At 40.6% G+C, this 22,125-nt stretch overlaps 1 protein-coding gene across 2 annotated transcripts in view; it reads right to left on the minus strand.

Annotated features, from left to right (window-relative positions):
- The window catches only part of brf1b (BRF1 RNA polymerase III transcription initiation factor subunit b), a 459,400-nt gene that overhangs the window by 245,161 nt on the left and 192,114 nt on the right, over positions 1-22,125 (minus strand). The window contains exon 4 of one of the 2 annotated variants that reach the window (XM_063045501.1): positions 8,322-8,353. The exons of the other annotated variant lie outside the window; for it this stretch is intronic. Coding sequence (XP_062901571.1) covers positions 8,322-8,353 — 32 coding nt within the window. The remainder of the gene's footprint in view (positions 1-8,321; positions 8,354-22,125) is intronic. 2 annotated transcript variants of the gene reach the window in all.

The raw sequence follows: 22,125 nt of genomic DNA on the forward strand, positions 1-22,125 counted from the left end.
TTAACAGAACTAGTTGTATAACTACTATGGCTTCCAAGAGCCATAAAACTACAAGATATAGGAGCAGAATTAGGCTATTTGGCTCATCCATTCCATCATGGTTAATTGATTATCCCTTTCAAACTTATTTTCTTGCCTTCTCCTGTAATCTTTGATGCCCTGACAGATCAAGAACCTTTGCTTTAAATACATCCAATGATTTGGCCTCCACAGCCATTTGTAACGATGAATTCCCACCCTCTGGCTAAGTAGGAACATCATTCCTTCTGCTCTGAAGGAACATCATTCTATTCTGAGGCTATGCAATCTGGGACTAGACAGCCCCACTATAGGAAACATTCTCTCCACATCCATTCTATCTAGGCCTTTCAATATTGAATAGGTTTCAATGAGATTCCCCTTCTTCCAAGTTCCAGCGAGTACACCCCAAAGCCATCATACGCTCCTCATACCTTAATCCTTTCATTCCCAGAATCATTCTTCTCCTCTGGATCCTCTCCAATGCCAGCACATCTTTTCTTGGACAAGGATCCCAAAGCTGCTCACAATACTCCAAGTGCAGTCTGACCAATGCCTTATAAAGCCTCAGCATTACATCCTTCCTTTTATATTCTAGTCCTCTCAAAATGAATGCTAATATTACATTTGCCTTCCCTACCACCGATTCAATCTGCAAATTAACTTTTAGGGAATCCTGCATGAAGACTCCCAGGTCCCTTTGCACCTCTGATTTTTTTAATTTTCTCCCCATTTTGAAAATAGCCTATGCCTTAATCCCTTCTAACACATTGCATGAGTTCATAGATCCCTACACTATATTCCATCTGCCTTTTCTTTGCTTTTTCTCCTAATCGAAGTCCTTCTATAGACTCCCTGCTTCCTCAACACTACTTGCCCTTCCATTTATCTTCATAAATTTGTCCACAAATTTGGCCACAAAGACATCAAGTAAGTTATCCAAACCATTAAAGTGGTTCCAATACCAACCCCTGTACCACAACACTAGTCACTGTCAACCAATCAAAAAAGGCCCTTTTTATTCCCACTCTTTGCGTTCTGCCAGTCAGCCAATGCTCTATTCATGCTCGTAACTTTTCTGTAATACCATGGACTCTTATCAAGTTAAGCGGCCTCATGAGCGGAACATTGTCAAAGGATTCTGAAAAAGCAAGTAAACAACATCCACTGATTCACCTTCGTCTATGCTGCCTATTATTTCCTTAAAGAACAAATTTGTCCGGTAAGATTTTCCCTTAAGGAAACAATACTGACTTCGGCTTATTTTATCATGTGCCTTAAAGTACCCTGAACTTACACTCTTAATAACGGTTTCCAACAGCCTCCCAACCACTGAAGGCAGGCAAATTGACCTATATTTTTTCTTCTTCTGCCTCGCTCCCTTCTCAAAGAGTAGAGGTGACATTTGCAATTTTTCAGTCTTCTGGAACCATTCCAGAATCTAGTGACTCTTGAAAGAGCGCTACTAATACCTCCACAAATACTTAAGGAATACTTAGGTTACACTTAAGCTACCACTTTCAGAGGTGTCAGTATGTCCCCGACACTATCAAATTTCTGGCATACTGCTAGTGTCTTGCACAGTGAAGACCAATGCAAAATACTTATCAAGTTTGTCTGCCATTTCTTTGTCCCGCATTACTACCTCTCCAGTGTCATTTTCCAGTGATCCAATATTCACCTTCACTCCTCCTTTACTCTTTATATATCTAAAAAGACTTTTTGTATCCTCTTTTATATTATTGGCTAGTTTACCATTATAGTTCATCTTTTCTCTCATTTTTTTTTTATGTTACTTTCTGTTGGCTTTTAAAAGGTTCCCAATCCTCTAATTTCCCACCAACTTTTGGTATTTATACAGTGGCTTGAAAAAGTATTCCAGCCCCACAAATATTTTCACATTTTACTGTCTCATTTTCTGAATTTAAAATATACTGAAGTTGCATTTTGAGCTAATCTACAAAACATTGTGCACCATGTAAAATCAAAATTCCAAAACTTCTCAACAATTTGCTAAAACTTACAAACCAAAATTGTGAGGCTGACAAAGTATCCATCCCCTTTGCAACCACCACCATGCTAACTTTCCTCAGGTAAAATTATCTTACCAACTCATCCATATTTATTGATTTTCAAAAATTAGAGGATCACCTATTTTCAATGAATTCATAAGAATAAACACTCCTTCTCTCTGTAAGGTCCAGATTTTCAACAGACCAAACTAAAATGAAGAATAAAGAACATTCAGGAAAAGTCTGGGAAATGATAATAGAGAAGCACAAATCTGGGGAAAGGTATAAGACCATCTTAAAGGCACTGAACATATCTCGGAGCTCAGTTCAGTCCATCCTGAAAAAAGTGGTAAAAATATGAAACAGCAACCACACCCCCTAGGTCAGGGTACCCCTCTAAACTTAGTTGCTGGAGAAGAATGGCACTTGTGAGAGAGGTTACTGTGATGCCAGCAGGCACTCTGAGTGAGCTGCAGGTCAATGTCTGCAACTGGAGATGAAGTTCATGGCTCCACAATCTCTAAGGTCTTGCACAAGAAGGGTATTAATGCAAGACTGGCAAGGACAAAGTCCTAGCTATAAAAAAAGCATATCCTTGCCCATAAAGACTTTGCAAAGCATCACTTAGAAGATATTGTAAAGATGTGGAAGAAGGTCTTGTAGTCAAATGGGACTAAAGTGGAACTTTTTGGCCTTAAATCTAAGTGGTATACATGGTATAAATCTAATACTGCATATCAGCCAGGTAACACCATCCTTATTGTAAAGTATGGCAGAGGTAGCATCATGCAATGGAAACACTTTTCAATAGCAGGGACTTGAAATCTTGTCAGGATTGATGGAAAAATAAGTGCTGCTAAATACAGAGAGATCCTGGATAAAAACAAACTAGGCTCTGCCAGAAAGTTTAAACTGGGTGGGAAGTTTGTCTTTTAGCAGGAAAACACCCAACACACACTGCCAGAACTACTATGGAGTGACTTTAAATGAAGAAAATTGATGTCCTTGAGTGGCCCAGTCAGAATCCTGACCTTAACCCCAATCGAGCATCTCTGGCAAGAATTCAAGATTTTTGTCCACTGCAGCTATCCAATTAACCTGGCATAACTTGAGCAATTTTTCAAGGGGGAATGGGCAAACGTCGCTCCGTCACGTTGTGCAAAGCTAATAGACTTATCCAAAAAGACTACTGGCGTAACACCTGTGAGCGGTGGTTCAACTAAGTACTGAGCAAATGAAGATGGATACTTTTGAACTGCTGACATTTCAGGTTTTGAATTTTTAGTTTTTCATGCTTCAAATTTTCCATGATTTTTGGGCTCTACTGTGAAAAAGGAGAATGTGACCCACAAATAAAACTTCTCAACTAAATTGATCAAAATTCCTGTTTGTAATACTCATTTATGTGAGCAAAGGGTTGGGGGCTGAATACTTTTTCAGGGCACTGGATGCCCTCTTTAATTCTGTCTTTGACTTGTCTTGTCAGCCAGTTACCTCATCCTCTCTTTGGAATACTTATTTGGGATGCATTTATCCTGCACCTTCTGAATTGCTTGCAGAAACTCCAGCCATTGCAGTTCTGCTGCCATCCCTGCTAGTGTCCCTTTCCAATCAACTTTGGCCAGCTCCTCTTTCATGCTTATGCACTTCTTTTTACTCCACTATAATATGCTAAAAGATAATATTCTTGTCTGCAAGCTTATTTGAACTAAATAACTTAACCAGTATTTTCAGGTTTGAAACAAGCCAAATTAAAATTGCCTTACACTACAACTGTTGAGCAATAAGCCCAAGCGCTGTGGCACCACTGAGTCTGTTCTACAGACAGCATTTGTTTGCAAAGCTGTCTTTAACTTCAAACTGATCACTGTTTTCCATTTGCATCATGACCTGAAGACCGGCTCCCGTTTATGACAAGAAGCTAAACAAAGAATATTAGTTGGAAAATCAACTGATTCAAAGCAACACTTTGATCTTTAGAGGTGTCAGCTGCTGTGTTTAGAAAGCTGAGCTTGGCAAAAAAGAAGGCCCCCTGGACAGTGAATATCCATCACAGAATAAGTTTAAAGATTATAGAGAAAGGACAGGTGATATTACTCGACTATAATACATCTGACTTTAGTTTCTCCCTCTCTATTAGCTGGGTGAATTCTATCATATCAGGATCACTGACTCCTAGGGGTTCCTTTACCTTAAGCTCCCTAATCAAATCTGACTTATTAAACAACACTATTCTTCTGGCACCTCCCTGTAACCTTTGACACCCTTACAATCAAAAACCTATCAACCTCCACTTTAAGAAAAGCTAATGACAGATTTTACAGTTGTCCATGGCAACGAATTCCACAGATTCACCACCCTCTAGCTAAGGAAACTCCTCCTCGTCCGTTCTAAAGGTACATCCTTGTATTTTGAGTCCATGCCCTCTGATCTTAGATTCCCCTACTACAGGAAACATTCTCTGCACATCCACTCTATCTAGGCCTTTCAATATTCAATAGGTTTCAATGAGATTCCACCTTGTGCTTCTAAACTCCAGCAAGTATAGGCCCAGAGTTATCAAACGCTCCTCACAAGTGCAGGTCTGAGGCTGACTATTCTCTAGGGGATGACTTGTATTAACTCTTCAGGCACACTAACTATGTGATAAAATATTTTTCACTTGTCCAAGGTCAATATAGAACCTCAATATTATCCTAGATCAAGCTGACACTGCCTACTTGGCAACCGATTCACCACCTTAAACTTTCACCCCCTCCACCAACAGCACAGTGGCTGGAGTTTATACAGATAAAGAATGCATTATACTCAGACCCAGAGTCCTAGAGTCTGTGAGTCTCTTTGAACCCCACTAGGGAAGTCAAAGGCCCAATGTCTACAAATTCATGCGTCCCCTGGAGGCTGTAGGCTCCCGGTTAGAGGACTGTGCATGTGTGTTTGGTCGGCGGGGGGCAGAATGGAGGACAAACGGGGCTTGAGTAGCTGTTGTTGCTTGGTATGTTCTGTTTATTTGTGCTCTGTGGTATTCTGCTGAGCATTTCAGGCATGCTAGGTTGGCACTGGAATGTATGGTGCACTACCCACAGCACATTCTTGGGTGCACGATGCATTGACTGTATGTTTCAATGCACATGTGATATATAAATCTGAATCTGATCAAGCTTCCCTAACAACATAAGCAAGACCTGTGAACTTCACCCTCTCCACAATACCTGGAAGGACAAAACCTTCATAGTTACGGAACTTGAATCGTGATCAACTTCCAAATTGCACTGTGGAAATATCCAAAATACGACAATTACAGTGGTTCAAGGCATAGTACCAGCTTACCACACACTTCTCATAGGGACGTGCAATAACAACAGGTTTCTTCTGCAGGAAACCCACAGAGAGTAGATGAAACAATTTCCTCGATAGAGCAGATAGTAAACCCATAATAAAACAGGGAATGATGAAAATATTCAGCATCAGACAGCTTATTTGGAGAACACGACAGAAGTATTCCCTCTCTACAGAAGCTGAATGACCTGCTCAGTACTGCTATAATGTTTTTTTCTGCTTACATTTCAAATTTTCATCATCCGTAGCTTTTTTTATTTTCAAAAATTTTATTTTATTTTATTTTATTATTTATGAACTAAATGGTGCTGCATTTGAGGTAACAGGGAGTGAAACAATCGGGTATAGGAACAGAATTAGGCCATTCTGCCCATCAGGTCTGTTCTGCCATTCAATCATGGCTGAATTTTTTTTTAAATCCCATTCTCCCATCTTCGACCTGCAACCCCTAACTCCCTTACCACACAAGAACTGTCAATTACTGCCTTAAATACAGGTTTCCCCCGTTATCCGAAAGTACAGCGTTCCTATGAAATGGTTCGTAAGCCGGAATGTCATAAAGTGAATAAGCAATTATCATTTATTTATATGGGAAAAATTTTTGAGCGTTCCCAGACCTAAAAATAACCTACAAAATCATGCCAATTAACACATAAAACCTAAAACAACAGTAACATATAGTAAAAGCAGGAATGATATGACAATACACAGCCTATATAAAGTAGAAATACTTTTCTGCAGCACCGTCTAGCGCAGCGAAAATCTCGCGGAAGCGCTCTCGGCAGAAACACTCTCTCCAGTAACCTTTAAGCTATGAAGCTGCCAAATCATACCAAATAACACATAAAAATACACAGCCTATATAAAGTAGAAATAATGTATGCACAGTGTAGTTTCACTTACCAAAATTGGGAAGACTCTAATAAATTGCAGTTTCGTCACAGTTAAACACTTGCTTATACAAATAAGCACCTGACGCAATCGGTAATTTCCTCTGATCTGGGCCAACATTTACGTGCCGGGCGGCACCAAATTAATTAGCTTGTTTATTTTGGCTTTTTTCTTAAAGATGTGCTGGGTGCATTCCGACTGCTGCTGCACCCCTGCATTCTTCGCAGCAATGTACCGGTCCGCAGCCCTGAGTTTGGGGACCACTGCTTAAGCTATGAAGCTGCCCTCGCCTCAGAAACCCATCAAACCACCCATAACCTTTAAATTCCACTTTCGCAACACTTTCATCACCATCGTCCAGTGTTTTCTGTTTCAGCTTATTAAAGAGACTGACTGATTTCTCCTTAAGTATAAGAAAACTTAACGGAACACCACACTTTGTACACCCATCAATCCACTCAAGCAACAGACTTTCCATTTTATCCATTATTGGATGCCGACTAAGAGAGACCACTTTGCTATGAGCAGAACCAACAGTAACATTGGCAGCTTTCAAAATTCTTTCTCTCTGCGTATAAATAGTGCGAATGGTGGACGCAGGCAAGTTTAACGCGCAGACAATATCCTTACTTCGTTCACCACAATCAAAGTGCTTAATTATGTCTAGTTTTATGTTAAGTGTAACACCCTTACGAGCTCTTTTAGGCTTTTTCGATACCTTAGAACTCATCTTGCTAACGGATGCACAAAATAAATAGAGATAAAGCACGCGTTCAAGCAATGCCGGCTAGAATTTAGTTCCGGGGGAGGAGCTTGGCTGTTCGGGCGCGTGCTGCCTTTTCTTGTAACAGTGAAAACACCTTCTGTTAGCGAAAACAGGTAACTAATGTAGGTCTTTCATAACAGCGAGGTGTCGTAAAGCGAACGTTCAGAAAACAGGGGCCACCTGTATACCCAATGATTTGACCTCCACAGATGACTGTGGCAACAAATTCCTAAAGATTCACCACTGTCTGCCTGAAGAAATTTCTCCTCATCTCAATTTTAAAGGGACATAATTTTATTCTGAAGCTGTGCCCTTGCATTCTAAACTTTCCCACTGATAGAAACATTCTCTCCATATCCCTTCTGTATGTCCTTTCAGTATTCAGATTTCAATGAGATCTCTCACTCTTTCCGAACTCCATCACATATGGAAGTACAGCTCCAGAGACATCAAACACTCCTCATATGTACTCCACAAACCTTTCTCATCTGTTACTGAGGGGTCCATGGTACTTCATAAAAATGCTGTAAAAGAAACACATCTCTATGGAAAACAAGCCAATGTGGGTCACATTTCAATACACGAGGGAATGTTAGGGAGACCAAGTCTTACCTGCTCCCTCACCTTCGTGAAAGTATCTAACAAATACCACAAAATAACGTACAGGGAAATACACTTAGTGGCCACTTTATTAGGTACACCTGTACACTTACTCGTAAATGCACATAATCTTAACAGCCAATCATGCAACAGCAACTTAAATGTTTAAAGGCATGCAAACATGGCTAAGAAGTTCGGTTGTTCAGACCAAACATGAAAATGGTGAAGAAATGTGATCTAAGTAACTATGACTATGGAATGATTGCTGGTGTCAGACAGGATGGTTTGAGTGTCTCAGAAACTGCTAATCTCCTACGATTTTCACACACAACAGTCACTAATAGAGCTTATGGAGAACGGTGTGGAAAAACAAAAAACATCCAGTTAACATCAACTCTGTGGGCAAAAACAGTTTGTTAATGACAGGTCAGAGGAGAATGGCCAGACTGGTTCAAGTTGACAGGAAAACAACTAACTTAAATAACCACATGTTAAATCAGTGGTGTGCAGAAGAGTGTCTCTGAATGGCAACACGTTGTGCCTTGAAGTGGTTGGGCTTCAGCAGCAGAAGAACACAACAGGTTCTACTCCTGTACCTAATAAAGTGGGCACTGAGTATATATAGTCACATACCAAAGACTTAACGAAGAAAACAGGATAAGCACAAACATTTCCATCCATTGCACAGTACGTACCTGCAGCAGGTCACTGAGATCCAACAACATATCTTGAAGGTTTTGTCAAGGAACACATAAAACAATGACAGTTCAACAATAAAACCAACTTGACTGCTGAATCACCTAGCCACAATTCCAAACCACGTTTACCCATCAGAAGTGTTACAATCAAAGCCAGCATGGTTTAACATTGCTGCAGAGGCACATAGCTGAGCTGTCAATGCTTAGAGAACTATCCAACACTGACAACAAGCATCACAATCGAGAATCAGCCGGAATTGAATAGCAGAGCAGACTTGATGGACTGAACGGCCTAATTCTTTTCCTATGTCTTACGGTCTCCAAAAACAGACCATGCCGAACTATTATTATACCTAGTCCCACTGACCCACACTCAGACCGTAGCTCTCAATACCACTCCCATTATTCAGCTTGGAAATCTCCCACTCTCTTTGGAAAACCCTTTACATGGGTAAATCGCCCTGTACCCTCTCTAAAGCTCCCACATCCTTCCTATAGTGACCCTATAATAGTCCTTTGTACTTCTTCCTCTCAGTCTATTAGTTTGGCACAATACTGTAAGTACGACTAAAATACAAATTATCTGGCCATTAACATGCTGGATGCTTCATCAGCTGTAACGGATTCTGGGACTTCAAGGGCACAATATTACCACCTCCATACTGGGAAGACCTGACGTAGATTGGGAGACTGCTTTGTCAAGCACCTTTGCTAGGATAGACACAAAAGGTTGGATCTCCCAGCGGCCAGCCATTTCAATTCCACTTCCCATTCCCATTCTGACATGGTGGTCCATAGCCTCCTCTACTGCCACGGTGAAAACACATTCAGTTTGGAGAAGCAATACTCATATTCCATCTGGGAGCCTCAAGCCCGATGGCATGAACATTGATTTCTCCAACTTCTGTTAATTTTTACCCACCACTTTTTTTCTTTATCAGTTGCCCGTTTTGCTCTTACTTCTTCCCTTTTCCTCACCTGCCCATTGCCTCTCTCTGCTGCCCCTCCTCCTTCCCTTTCTCCCACAGACCACCCTCCTCTCCTTTCAGATTCCTTCTTGAGCCCAATATCTCTTCAGCTCCTTAGTTCATCCCTCCCTTACTCACCCAGCTTCCTCCTCACCCAGTCTCACGTGCCAACTTGTACTCCTCCTGCTCCCTACACCTCCATGCTCTGACTTCTGCTCAATTCCTTTACAGTCCTGATGAAAGGTCGTGGCACAGAATGTTGACTGTTTATTACCCTCCATCGATACTGCCTGACGTGCTGGGTTCCTTCAGCATTTTGTGTGTGTTACTCTAGATTTCCAGCGTCTGCAGAACCTCTTTTGTTTACAATTTGCTACATAAATGCTGTGTTTCCCCATATTTAAACAAGGGCATAGTTTGAAAGGGTAAGATCCCAGTCCGTGTTTCTAATGGAATCCTACATAACTCCATCGCTGCTCCAGAATGAAAAACAAGCTTTTGTTCTCTTGGTGTCCTTCAACAGTCATTCACCCGCACAGTTCGGACAAATCGAAACAGATTGGAGATAGATCATTTCTACATTTAACAGCAGTGCCCTGTACTTGTTTCTGAAAAGAACAAGAGCCACTCTGTGTTATATTTACACTTAAATAAAGAGAGGAATCACACAGGCACCCGAGAGAGCCCAGCAGCTCAATCACATTTCCTTCTGGGTTCTTTGTCATAATAACTCTCACAAGTGAGCTGTTCTTGAACATCAAATTCAACACAAGAGTGCACAAAGATATTTAACCACAGTGGCAACACATTTAAACCCACTGTAGTTCCCTCTAGACTACTCACTCACCTTCTTCCCAACAAACCTCCCCCTCTGCACCACCCCCCCAGCATCAGGGTACAATTCCCTCCCCGTGACTATGTGGGTTTCTTCTGGGTGCTCTGGATCCCTCTCACACTCCAAAGTTGTGCGGGTCAGGGTTAGTGGGTTGTGGGCATGCTACGTTGAGTCCAGCAGCATGGTGACACTTGCAGGATGCCCCAAACACATATTCAGACTGTGTTGGTCATTGATGCAAAGCAATACATTTCACTGCACGTTCTGATATACTGTACATATAGCAAATAAAGCTAATCTTTAAATCTCCCCCTACCCAAAGGTGCAATCATTTCAGCTTCTAAAAGAGGGTAATTTGCAGTAGTCAATTAATCAATTAATAATTGGTCAATCAGTGTCAATCTGCATGTCTTTGGATAGTGGGAAGAAGTCCATACAGTCACAGGAGGAACATGCAAACTCCATAAAGACAGCACTAGAGGTTAGGACTGAACCGAGTCCCTGGAGCTGTGAGGCAGTGGATCTATCAGTGACGCCACTGTGCTTCCCTGACTAATTTAACAGCAAAGGTTATAAAGTTTTAGGTAAATGGTCTCCATCCACAAACAGCAACCGTAAGATAGTCAAGCCACAAAGAAATTACCAGAGGAACTCAGCAGGTTGGTCAGACAGCATGCCTACGAAGGGAAATGGTTAATATTTTGGGTTGAAAGCCTTTGTCTGGATTCAGAGATGACAGCAAGTATAATGGTGAGGGGCAGGTATGGAGCAAGAGCTGGCAGGTGTCGGGCAGGTCTGTAGCGGTAGTTACAAGTAACCTGCTTCCCCTTGAACCCACACCTCCAATTGGTGCTATGGGTAAAATGAACTCAACCTCTCAATTTCAGTGACTATATTTTCAATGAAGTTCTCTGGACAAGAAGTACATACCTAGTTTTTCTTCTTTCTCAAGAATGGGTGATATAGTGGTAGTTAATAATGTTACTCTTATGCCACTCAGTTAGTCACTCACACATGAGAGGAGTTCACATACTACACAAGCAGGATTGTCAACAAAGTTCAGTTGAGTATCCTGCATGCTGGCATCCAGGTGTGCTCTGCACTATCCCACAGTGACAAACACAACACTGTGTCAGAAGGTAATAGGCAAATGAAGGAGTAGAGTCTGGGAACGGCGACAGAAGCTGGGAGGTGAGAGGTGTAGGCAACAAAAGAGAGTAGGATCTGATAGAAGAGGAAGGTGGAGAGTGGAACCGAACAGGGGAGGTGGGAACAGTGGCAGGGAGAGGTACCCAATGGGAGGACTGCGTGAGTGATAGACAGATGGAGTGGGTAGAGGAAGAGAAAGAAACAGGGTGATTGGGGGTGTGGAGGTACTTGAGTGGGTATAAAATGAATTGAATAGATCAGGAAGACAGAGAAAGGGACAGATGGGGGAAGCAGGTTACCTGAAACTTGAGAACTCAATATTCATGACATCAGGTTGTAAACCACCCAAGCAGAATACGAGATGCTGTTCCTCTAGTTGGAATTGAGCCTCTCCCAGCACTAGAGATCGAAGACAGACAGGTTAGTACAGAAATGAGGGGGTGGGGGTTAAAATGGTTGGGAACCAGGAACTCCAGAAGACTATTAGATGGAACACAGGTGCACAAGAGACTCTGCAGAAGGTGGAAATCCAGAGTAACATGCACAAAATGCTGGAAGAACTCAGCAGATAAAGCAACATCTGTGTAATTAATTGATGTTTTGGGCTGAGACCCTTCATTAGGAAAGAAAGGAAGAAGAAACCAGAACAGGTACAAAGCAGTTGGACTCCTGATGCAGGAAATTTTACAGCCAATTGATATCAAAAGGTACTGGGTTACCAATATGAGTATTTTTGAATGCCCTGCCATTGAGAAGGTTGAGAGCTTCAAGTTCTTTGGAGTGAACATCACCAAAGTCTGTCCTGGTTCAACCACGTACACGCCACAGCCAAGAAATCTCACCAGCACCTCTACTTCCTCAGGAGGCTAAAGAAATTTGGTATGTCCCCTTTGACTTTCATATATTTTGTTGATATACCACAGAAAACCTCTTATCTGGACCCATCACAGGTTGATATGGCAACTAGTTTGCCTGAGAACACAAGAACACAAGAACACAGCTCAGCACATCACAGAAGCCAGTTTCCCCTCCATGGACTCTGTCCACACTTCTGGCACTCCTTGGTAAAGCAGTCAACATAATCAAAGATCCCCATCCACTCTGGACATTCTCTGTTCCCCCTCTCTCATCGGGCGGAAGACACAAACGCCTGAAAGCACGTACCATCAGGATCAAGGGCAGCTTCTGACTCACTGTTGAACAGTCCCTTAGTTTGATAAACTGGACTTGACCTCACAATCAACCTCATTACAGCTTTGCACCTTACTGTCTGCCTGCACTGTACTTTCTCTGTAGCTATTACACTTTATTCTACACTCCATTGTTTTACCTTGTATTACTTCAGTACACTGTTTAATGATTTGTCTGTATGGACAGCTGTATGCAAGTGTTTCACTGCACCTCAGTATATCTGACAATAATAAACCAACGTACCACTCTTCCTTCCTTTCAACTCTGCTCACGAGGAATAACCATGGCACTACAGGATGTCAATAAAAGGGTTAATGCATTCGGGTAGAGAATCAGAATTGTGGCAGAGGTGGGGAGTTAACAGTTGGCTTAGTGCCACGAAGACGTTTCATTAATTACTTCTTTCTTCAATGGATATGGTGTAACCACAAACCCACTGACTTTTTTTTTAAACATACTTCAAAAACCTGAGTAGAAATTTTAAAATAGATTTAAAAACGTTTTATAGATTCTTTTACAAAGAAACATTTTTTAAAGGCTTTACCAATTCAGAATCACTTTGATAATTCCTGAGGTCCTCCTTCATGTCACAGGCAAAAGGTTTTAGTTTTTCTCAAAAGCAAGCAACTCTCTACAAGAAGAACATGCTTTCTTCAGGCCATGTGAAATGAGCAACCACACCTATGCTCAACGATGTGACCCCTGGCACCAGGTAACTCACTCATAGATCCATTTTTGGCCAATGCAAATATTATGATCATGAACACAAAAGATTCTGCAGATGATGGAAATCCAGAGCAACACACGTACACAATACTGGAGGAACTCAGCAGGTCAAGCAGCATCTACAGAGGGAAGTAAACTGTCAAAGTTACAGGTCAAGAAGGGTCTTGGCCTGAAATGTCAAAAGTCAAAGTAAAATGTACAGGTTAGGGTTAGTAAATTGTTGGGGTTCGGGTTACAGGTTAGGATTAGTACATTGGCACTGGAAGCGTGGCGACTCTTACAGGCTGCTCCAGGCACATCCTCAGATTGTGTTGTTTGTTCACGCAAACAATGTATTTCACTGTATGGTTCAATGTCCACTTGAAAAATAAAGCTAATCTCTTTAATCTTTTACTGCACTGAAGCGTCAGTTTAGATTCCATCATGAGTCTGTGGATTGTGGCTTGAACTCATGATCACTTGGTTCAGAGGGGAACACATTTTCAAGTGATTCAAATCAACACAAAGTATTGAGAACAAACACTCCCCTTTTGGAACCATTCTTGAGGAGATTTTTGGATGAACAGGGAGAAAAGAAAAGGAATTTCATTTTGCACCAACACCAGAGATTCTGTAGATGCTGGAAATCCAGAGCAACACACAAAAAATGCTGGAGGAACTCAACAGGTCAGGCAGCATCTATGGAGAGGAACAGTCGACGTTTCAGGCCAAGACTCTTTACCAGGACAGATTATTTTGATTAAAAACAAATTAGTGAAGATATTTGCGATAGTGTAATTATCTGCTGCTGTGCCAATTATTTTCTCTATACCTTGTCCGATTATATAAAAAAGTTTTTAAAAAAAATTAGATTCTGCCGTTCCCAGCATTAAATCCAGTTCTTTATCCCATCAGACGAAGCACAGGAATATAAAATTTACTGATAGGAGCAAGTTTTCATGGAGTTTACAGTAGAGTCTGGAGTTCAAGACTCTAAATTATAACATCCAGCTGTGGTAAATCAAAGGAACAATTTCAACAGCAACTTGCTTTGCAGCCCTGTATCTTAAACCAGTTTCTCGTCTGTGAGTCAGATCTAATGGCTTCCATTCGTTCATGCTTCAGAACCACAATTATCAGGATTCCACGCTGTGGTAACATGCTTAACAAGACTTAAAATAGTTCAGATCTGACGACAATAAAACCCACTGGAGAAATCAGGATATAAGCCGGATTCAAGTTGAGGCAGGCATGTCAGCTATTTAAATCTTAAATTACTTCCCAACTTCCACCATTCGTTGAGATTAAGGCTCATCATTTATCTCAGTACCACTTTCCTGCACTGACTGCATCCGCTTAATATTCACAATAGGTAGATGTTATAAACCAGAGAGACCTGGGGTAAAGTGGGGGCACGGGTAGATAAGGTGGTGAAAATGGTGTCTGACAGGATGGCCTTCATCAGTCAGGGAACTGAATACAAGAGTAGGTACCATACAAAATTTAAAGATTTACTCTATTTGTCACATGTACATCAATGCATACAGTGATATAGGTCATTTGCATCAACAACCAACACAGTTCAAACATGAACTATGGGTACCCACAACTGTCGACATGCTTCCAGTATCAACATAGCATGCTTTAACCCTTACATCTTTGGAACGTGGGAGGAAACCCGAAGGAAATTCACACAGTCACGGGAGAATGCACAAACTCTTTATAGTCAGCAACAGGAATTGAACTCCAATTGTTGATCACTGATGCTGTAAAAGCATTACCCTAGCCGCTACACTACCATGCAAGACTTTAGGAAGACTACAATTAGTGTCTTGTGCACAGTTCTGATTGCCTAATTCCTTAACAAGGAATGAATCTGGTGAACCTTCATTACAATCTTTCTCTCACTGTATTAGAAGACCAACACAGTAAGAGAAATACTCACCAAAACCCTATGTAATTTCAGTCAGGCATCTTGTTTTCAAATCCTCTCATAATAAAGGCCAACATACCATTTGCCGACTTTGAGTGGTAATTGGAAAAAGGCGGCAGATGGATTCATGGTGCACTTATCCAATTCTCAGCCATCATCACTGACACATCTTTCCAAAGCATTAAGACCATAAAACACAGGAGCAGAATTATGTTATTCAGCCCATCAAATCTGCTCCCCATTTAATCGTGGCCGATTTTCTTTTTAAATCCCATTTTCCCACATTGTCCCATAACTTTAAATCCCTTACCAATCAAGAACCTACGACAGTGTGTACAGCTCCAACCCCATGTACAAGTTGGCTGATGACACCACTGTTGTGGGTTGTATCAAAGGGGGTAATAAATCTGCATACAGGAGGGAGACTGAAAACTTGGCTGAGTGGTGTAATAACGATAACCTCTGACTCAGAGTCGAGGAACTGATTGTAGATTTCAGGGGAGGGAAACCAGAGGTCCATGAGCCAGTAATCATCAGAGGATCTGAGATGGAGAGGGTCAGTAACTTTAAATTCCTGGGTGTCACTAGTTCAGAGGACTTGTCCTGGACCCATCATATAAATATAATTGCAAAGAAAGCATGGCAGCGCCTCTACTTCCTCGGGGGTCTGCGGAGATAAGTGGTGGAAAGTGTGCTGACTGGCTGCATTACAGCCTGTTTTTGGGAACACCAATGCCTTTGATAGGAAAATCCTACAAAAGGTAGTGGATTCAGTCCAGTACATCATGGGTAAACCCAACTATTGAGCATATCTACATGAAACATTGCTGTAGAAAAGTGGCATCCATCATCAAAGATCCTCACCACCAGGTCATGCTCTCTTCTCGCTGCTGCCATCAGGTAGAAGGTACAATTGCCTCAGGACTCACTCCACCTGGTTCAAGAACAGTTACTACCCCTCAACCATCAGGTTCTTGAACAAAAGGGAATAATCAAACTCATTTAAGGACTCTTACCTTGTTATTTCATGCTCGTTATTTATTGTTATGTATTTATATCTGCATTTGCAGTTTGTTGTCCGTTGTTTAGTTACTGTTCTATAGATTTGCTAAGTATTCCCGCAGAAAAAGAATCTTGGGGTTTAATGTGGTGACATGTATGTATACTGATAATAAATTTTACTTCGAACTTTGATCCTATCAATATAGCCTTAAATACACCCAATGAATTGGCCTCCACAGCTGTCTGAGGTAAAGAATTCCAGACTCACCACCCTGTAGCTTAAGAAATTCCTCTTCGCCTCTGTTCTAAGGGACATCCCTTATTCTGAGGCTGTGCCCTCTGACCTTAAATTCTCCTACTGATGGAAACATCTATCCACATCCACTCTCTTCAGGCTTTCAGTATCCAGTAGGTTTCAAACAGACATCCCCACCATCCTGATCAACCCTCAGGATGCAGATCATAAAGTTGATAGAATCTATCCTATTAATTACTTCTTAAATAATTTCAGTTCTTCATTTTCTCCTATGCCAGCTGTCCACCATTTCCAGGAAATGTTTATATCTTCTATGAATAAGGTCAGAAAATACATCTGCCCCTTTTTTATTCCCAATACAATTTCACCTATGTTAATCTGTAAGTAATCTGCTTTGATTTATAATTGTTTTACATTTTTGTGGAAACTTTTACAGTTTGTTTTTAATTTTCTTTATAGATTATGCTAATCTACTTTCCCTTTCCTTATCATTGCAAAGGTCAAAATCGAGTTTATTATCATATACGCAAGTACATATGTGCACAGAAAGAGAACTGACTTGCAGCAGTGTCACAGGCACAATGCATCATATAAGCATTTACAATAAAAACATAAATTATACACCATTTATGCAAGAAAGAACTTAACTGGAACATAAGAAAAAAGTTTCATTTTACTGCAATGTAGTCAGAGTGTTGCCAAGCTGAAGTGATTAGGATTTTGCCAGTTTGTTCAAAAACCAACTGGTTGAAGAGACAAGGCTGTTCTTGACCCTTTGCTGAATTAGGATAGGTTCCCAAATTACAAGCTTATTGCTTTTTTTGGCAACATGAAAATCTTTTTTCTTTGATCTAAAATTATGCTCAACTTGTTCTGCTGACCATGACAGCTTCTTTTTCTATGTTTTGGTGCCTTATAGGGATATATGTGTACAATAAACTAAACAGCAAATCTTTAAATGTTAGCCTTTCCTTATTTACTTTCATGATGTAATTTTCATTATTGTCGAGACATGCTGCAGTTTGCTTATTTGAATTTAAAGACTCTCGTTAGGTTTGAACTTTTCTGCATTCTATTCCTGTTTTCCCATTGTACTATCTTCGACGTACTGATGTACGGAATGATCCAACTCGATGACACGCAAGCAAAAGCTTCTCAGTGTATCTCGGAACATGGGACAATGGAAAACAAATTAACAATGTTATTAAGTATTTAAGATTGTGTGAGGCACAGATAGTAAAGATATTTTTTCCCTTAGTGGGGTTATGAAAAACAAGAAGCCGAATGTTTTAAGGTGAAGAGCGGCATGGCAGGTGTAACACTTTACAGTGCCAATGACTGGGGTTCTATTTCCACCGCTGTCTGTAAGAACTTGGCATGTTCTCCCTGTGACTGCATGGGTTTCCTCCCACATTCCAAAGACATATGGGTTAGGGTTAGTAAGTTGTGGGCATGGCATGTTGGCGGCAAAAGCATGGTGACAATTGCAGTCTGCCCCTAACACATATTCAAATTATTTTGGTCATTGATGCAAATGACGCATGTCACTGTATATTTTGATGTACCTGTAACAAATAAAACTAATCTTTTTATCAACAAGGTGTTGGTGTGTGGCCAAGTGGTTAAGGCGTTCGTCTCGTGATTTGAAGGTCACTAGTTCGAGTCTTGGCAGCGCGTGTGTCCTTGAGCAAGGCACTTAACCAAACATTGCTCTGCGACGACACCAGTGCCAAGCTGTATGGGTCCTAATGCCCTTCCCTTGGACAACTCGGTGGGGTGGAGAGGGGAGACTTGCAGTATGGGCAACTGCTGGTCTTCCATACAACCTTGCCCAGGCCTGCGCCCTGGAAACCTTCCAAGGCACAAATCCTATTTATCAACAAGGAGTTTTGAAGGGGATCTAAAGACCAAGTTTATTCCTTTACATAAAGTGATATCTAGATGTGCTGTCAGAAAACATGATGGAATCATATATTTGGACAGGGCACTAATATAGTCATAGTCATAGTCGTACTGTGGTCTGCCAGTCAGGTAATCAATAATCCATGACACCAGGAAAGCATCCACCTGCATAGCTGTCAGCTTCTCCCCCAGCAGAGCAGGGCGGATGGTGTTAATACGCAAGGCATAGAAGGTTACGAATCTAAAGCAGGCAAAAGTGATTAGTGTAGATGGACAGCAAGATCGACATGAACACAGTGGGCCAAAGGGCCTGCTTCTGTACTGTACAAATCTACAACTTTCAATCTTCACATAAAATTTTTCATCACCAAGTTTAAATCCCACTAGAGCTCAAATTTTGGCTGGATCTCCTGAAACTAATGAATGTCTACAAATATACTACTTGCATCAAGGTCTGGTACAACAATTTGAATGCAGGACATAAGATGTTGTAGAGAATAGTGGACTCAGTCCAACACATCACGGGCATATCCCTCCCTAACACCAGTAGTATCTGAAGGAAGTGCTGGCTCAAGACGACAACATCCATCATCAAAGATCCCCACTATCCAGGCAAGAGCACTTCTTACAGCTACCATTGGGCAGGAGGTACAGAGGCCTGAAGTTCCACACTACCAGATTCAAGAACAGCTACTTCCCTTCAACCATTTGCTTCTTAAACCAACTGGCACAATCCTAATCACTATAATTTAGCAACACTATGACAATTTTTGATAACTTTACACTTTGATTTTTTGTTACAATCCTGTTTTCTTGTGAATGCTGCTTATCTGATGTTGTGTGCCTGTGACGCTGCTGCAAGTGTTTAACTGCACCTGTGTATATAGTACATGCACTTCTACAAATAACAATAAATTTGACTTATTTAATTCATTTACTTAGTTGAAAACACGTCACTCCTGACCCCAAGGGACCTACAAAAGAATCCCCACCCAACAGTGTTCAATGTAGAGTTTCAGGTCATTATTCCTGTGACTCATTTTCATCCACCTCCCTGTTACATCCACACACAACACATCAATTTTAGCCACAGGCTCTCTTTGCTGACTTACCCATTTGGTTCTGGATCCACCTGCCATACACCTCTTACCTTATTGTTACTATTCTCACCTCTATTACTTATCAGATTACAACAGTGGTAGCCCTTTGTGTTACTCCCTCCAGCAGCTATCTTCACCTTCAACCTCCCCTCTTCCCTTTCACTTCAACCATCTCTTTTTTTGTCTGCCTCCATCTATCACCCACTGGTTTTGGTCTCTCAACTCCAATCCTCCCCTTACCCTACTGGGCTCAATCTGCCAAAATATCCATCACTTCACCCTCCCTAGTCCACCTATCATCCTGGTGCTCCTCTGCATCTTTTCTCTACACTGGCTGTGCTGACCTTTTAACCTACTCAAGATCCATTTAACTCTTTCCTCCATTTTTCTATCATCCATATGCCTATCTAAGAGTTTCTTAAATGTCCCTAATGTATCTGCCACTATCACCGCCCTTGGCGGTGTGTTCCACACACCACTCTGCAAAAACCTACCTCTGACATCCTCCTATACTTTCCTCCAATCATCTTGAAATTACGCCCTCTCACATTAGCCACTTTCACCCTGGGAGAAAGTCTCTGACTGTCTGTTCAATCGATACTTCTAATTAATTTGTACACTTCTATCAAGTCATCTTTCATTCTCCTTCGCTTCAAAGAGGAAAGCCTTTTCTCACAAAACCCAGTAATCTTGAAAATCTGCTTGTTCAGCATCAAAGTCTCAAGTATGCTGGTTTATCAGAGATTTACTGATTTATTTTTCAATCCCAGAAAGAGGACTCTGCCGGCCGAGCCATCAATGGTCACCTTGGCTAACTGTCCTTGAGAACATGGTGGTAAGCTGCCTTCCTAAATAGCTGCATCGTGCTGTTAGCTGGAGAGTTAAAGCATTTAGTTTCAAAAAGTCGTTGATTCATTGAATCTCACACAGTCTTTTTCCCAGGGTAGGGGAGTCTAAGATTTAAGATTAACTTCATTGTCACATGTAAATCGAAACATATAGTGAAAGGCATCATTTGCGTAAATGACCAACATAGTCCAAAGATGTGCCAGAGGCAGCCCACAAGTGTCGCCATGCTTCTGGCCATTTATTTATTTTTTTTACCAACCATTGCTTTGAGGAGGAAATTAATTTTTTTAAATACAGCCTGAAAACTGCACAATACTTTAAATGTTCTTATGTAATATGCATACTAATATTTATTTCATTCTAAATATGAATATTTAGAATGAAAAATTTAAAATCACATTATAATTTATTTATTAATTGAAGGGCATAATGAAATAGAGCACCAAGAAAATCTTTCACATTTTGTAAACCTTTTCCTCATCTGCATTTTATTATAAATCTATTGTCTATTAACACTGTCCAGATTAATTTTGCATCCAGATGAAAGATATCTGTTTCTCGATTTACATTTGACTGAATTCATAAAACCAAATCCACATTTACGGTCAGCACTAGAAGCTTGATATGTTCCAGCGGTGTCAACAAGAATTAACAGTTCTTCAAATCTTTCATTTCTAAGCATATAGTTCAAATATCAGTGAATGTCTTAATTTAACCAGTCTTAACTTTCTCAGAAACAACATATTTGAAATCATATTATTGCTACGATATTTTTGAGGTGATGCTTTTGTTGTAGTTCGTAATAGCTGAGTGTTTTTTTAATCAGTCAACAACATTCTCTTTTCCAGATTCTCTTAACTCATTGCCAGGAAATCTATTATCCAAGTGATTATACACACGTTGATTGAATCAAGTAATAGCTGCAATATTGACGTCAGAACTCATAGATGCAAACAGATCTTTCACAATGTTACTCCAATAAACAATATTGCCAAGATAATGTGAGCATAACTTGTTAATTTTTGCTTTTGCATACTGCAGTGCTTCAATTGTATTCAAACAGCTTTTCAGTAGGAATCTACAAAGAGATTGCAGATCTCCTAAAACATCGTTAATGCTACTCAATATGGTGGATTGATCAAAATCTTCAGTTGATGATTTGGATCGTTACATTCATTAACTTGTTTTTTGCAATACAGGATCAAAACTTCGTAATTCCTTACAAAAATGTAATGGCAAAATGTCTTGACTGCCATTCTATTTTGTTTAGTGGCCTAAATGACACGACAACACATTCTGTGATATTAGCTCATTCTTCTAGCTTTCTTTTTCTTAACCAATGATCTGCTGAACAATGTATACACTGCTTGTAACAATGTTGTAACTTGAAACACAGACAATGTAAATACTGTAAACACAAGGAAATCTGCAGATGCTGGAAATTCAAGCAACACACACGGTGGAACGCAGCAGGTCAGGCAGCATCTATAGGAAGAGGTACAGTCGACGTTTCGGGCATTTTGTGTGTGTTGAATGTAAATACTATATGTTGAATGTAAATACTATATTTCAAAGTAAAGATTGTGGTATATTTATTATTAAGGATTATATTCATTAACATAATTATTTACAGGGTATTTCACAATTATATTAACATAGATATTAAAATTATATTAATTAATTTCAATATTACATAATTATATAGAAGAAAATTCCAGCTGTGCAGCAAAGGCTACGTGCAGGGGAGCATTGCAATTACTGCGCAACCATGCATCCTGCAGCTCAGAGAGAACAATGCTTCTGGGGCCAATATAGCATGCCTACAACTTACTAAGCCACATGTCTTTGGAATGTGGGAGGAAACTGGAGCATGCAGAAGAAACCCACATAGTCACAAGGAAAACATACAAA

Source organism: Mobula hypostoma, chromosome 1 (assembly GCF_963921235.1).
Source record: "Mobula hypostoma chromosome 1, sMobHyp1.1, whole genome shotgun sequence".
NCBI lineage: Eukaryota > Metazoa > Chordata > Chondrichthyes > Myliobatiformes > Myliobatidae > Mobula > Mobula hypostoma.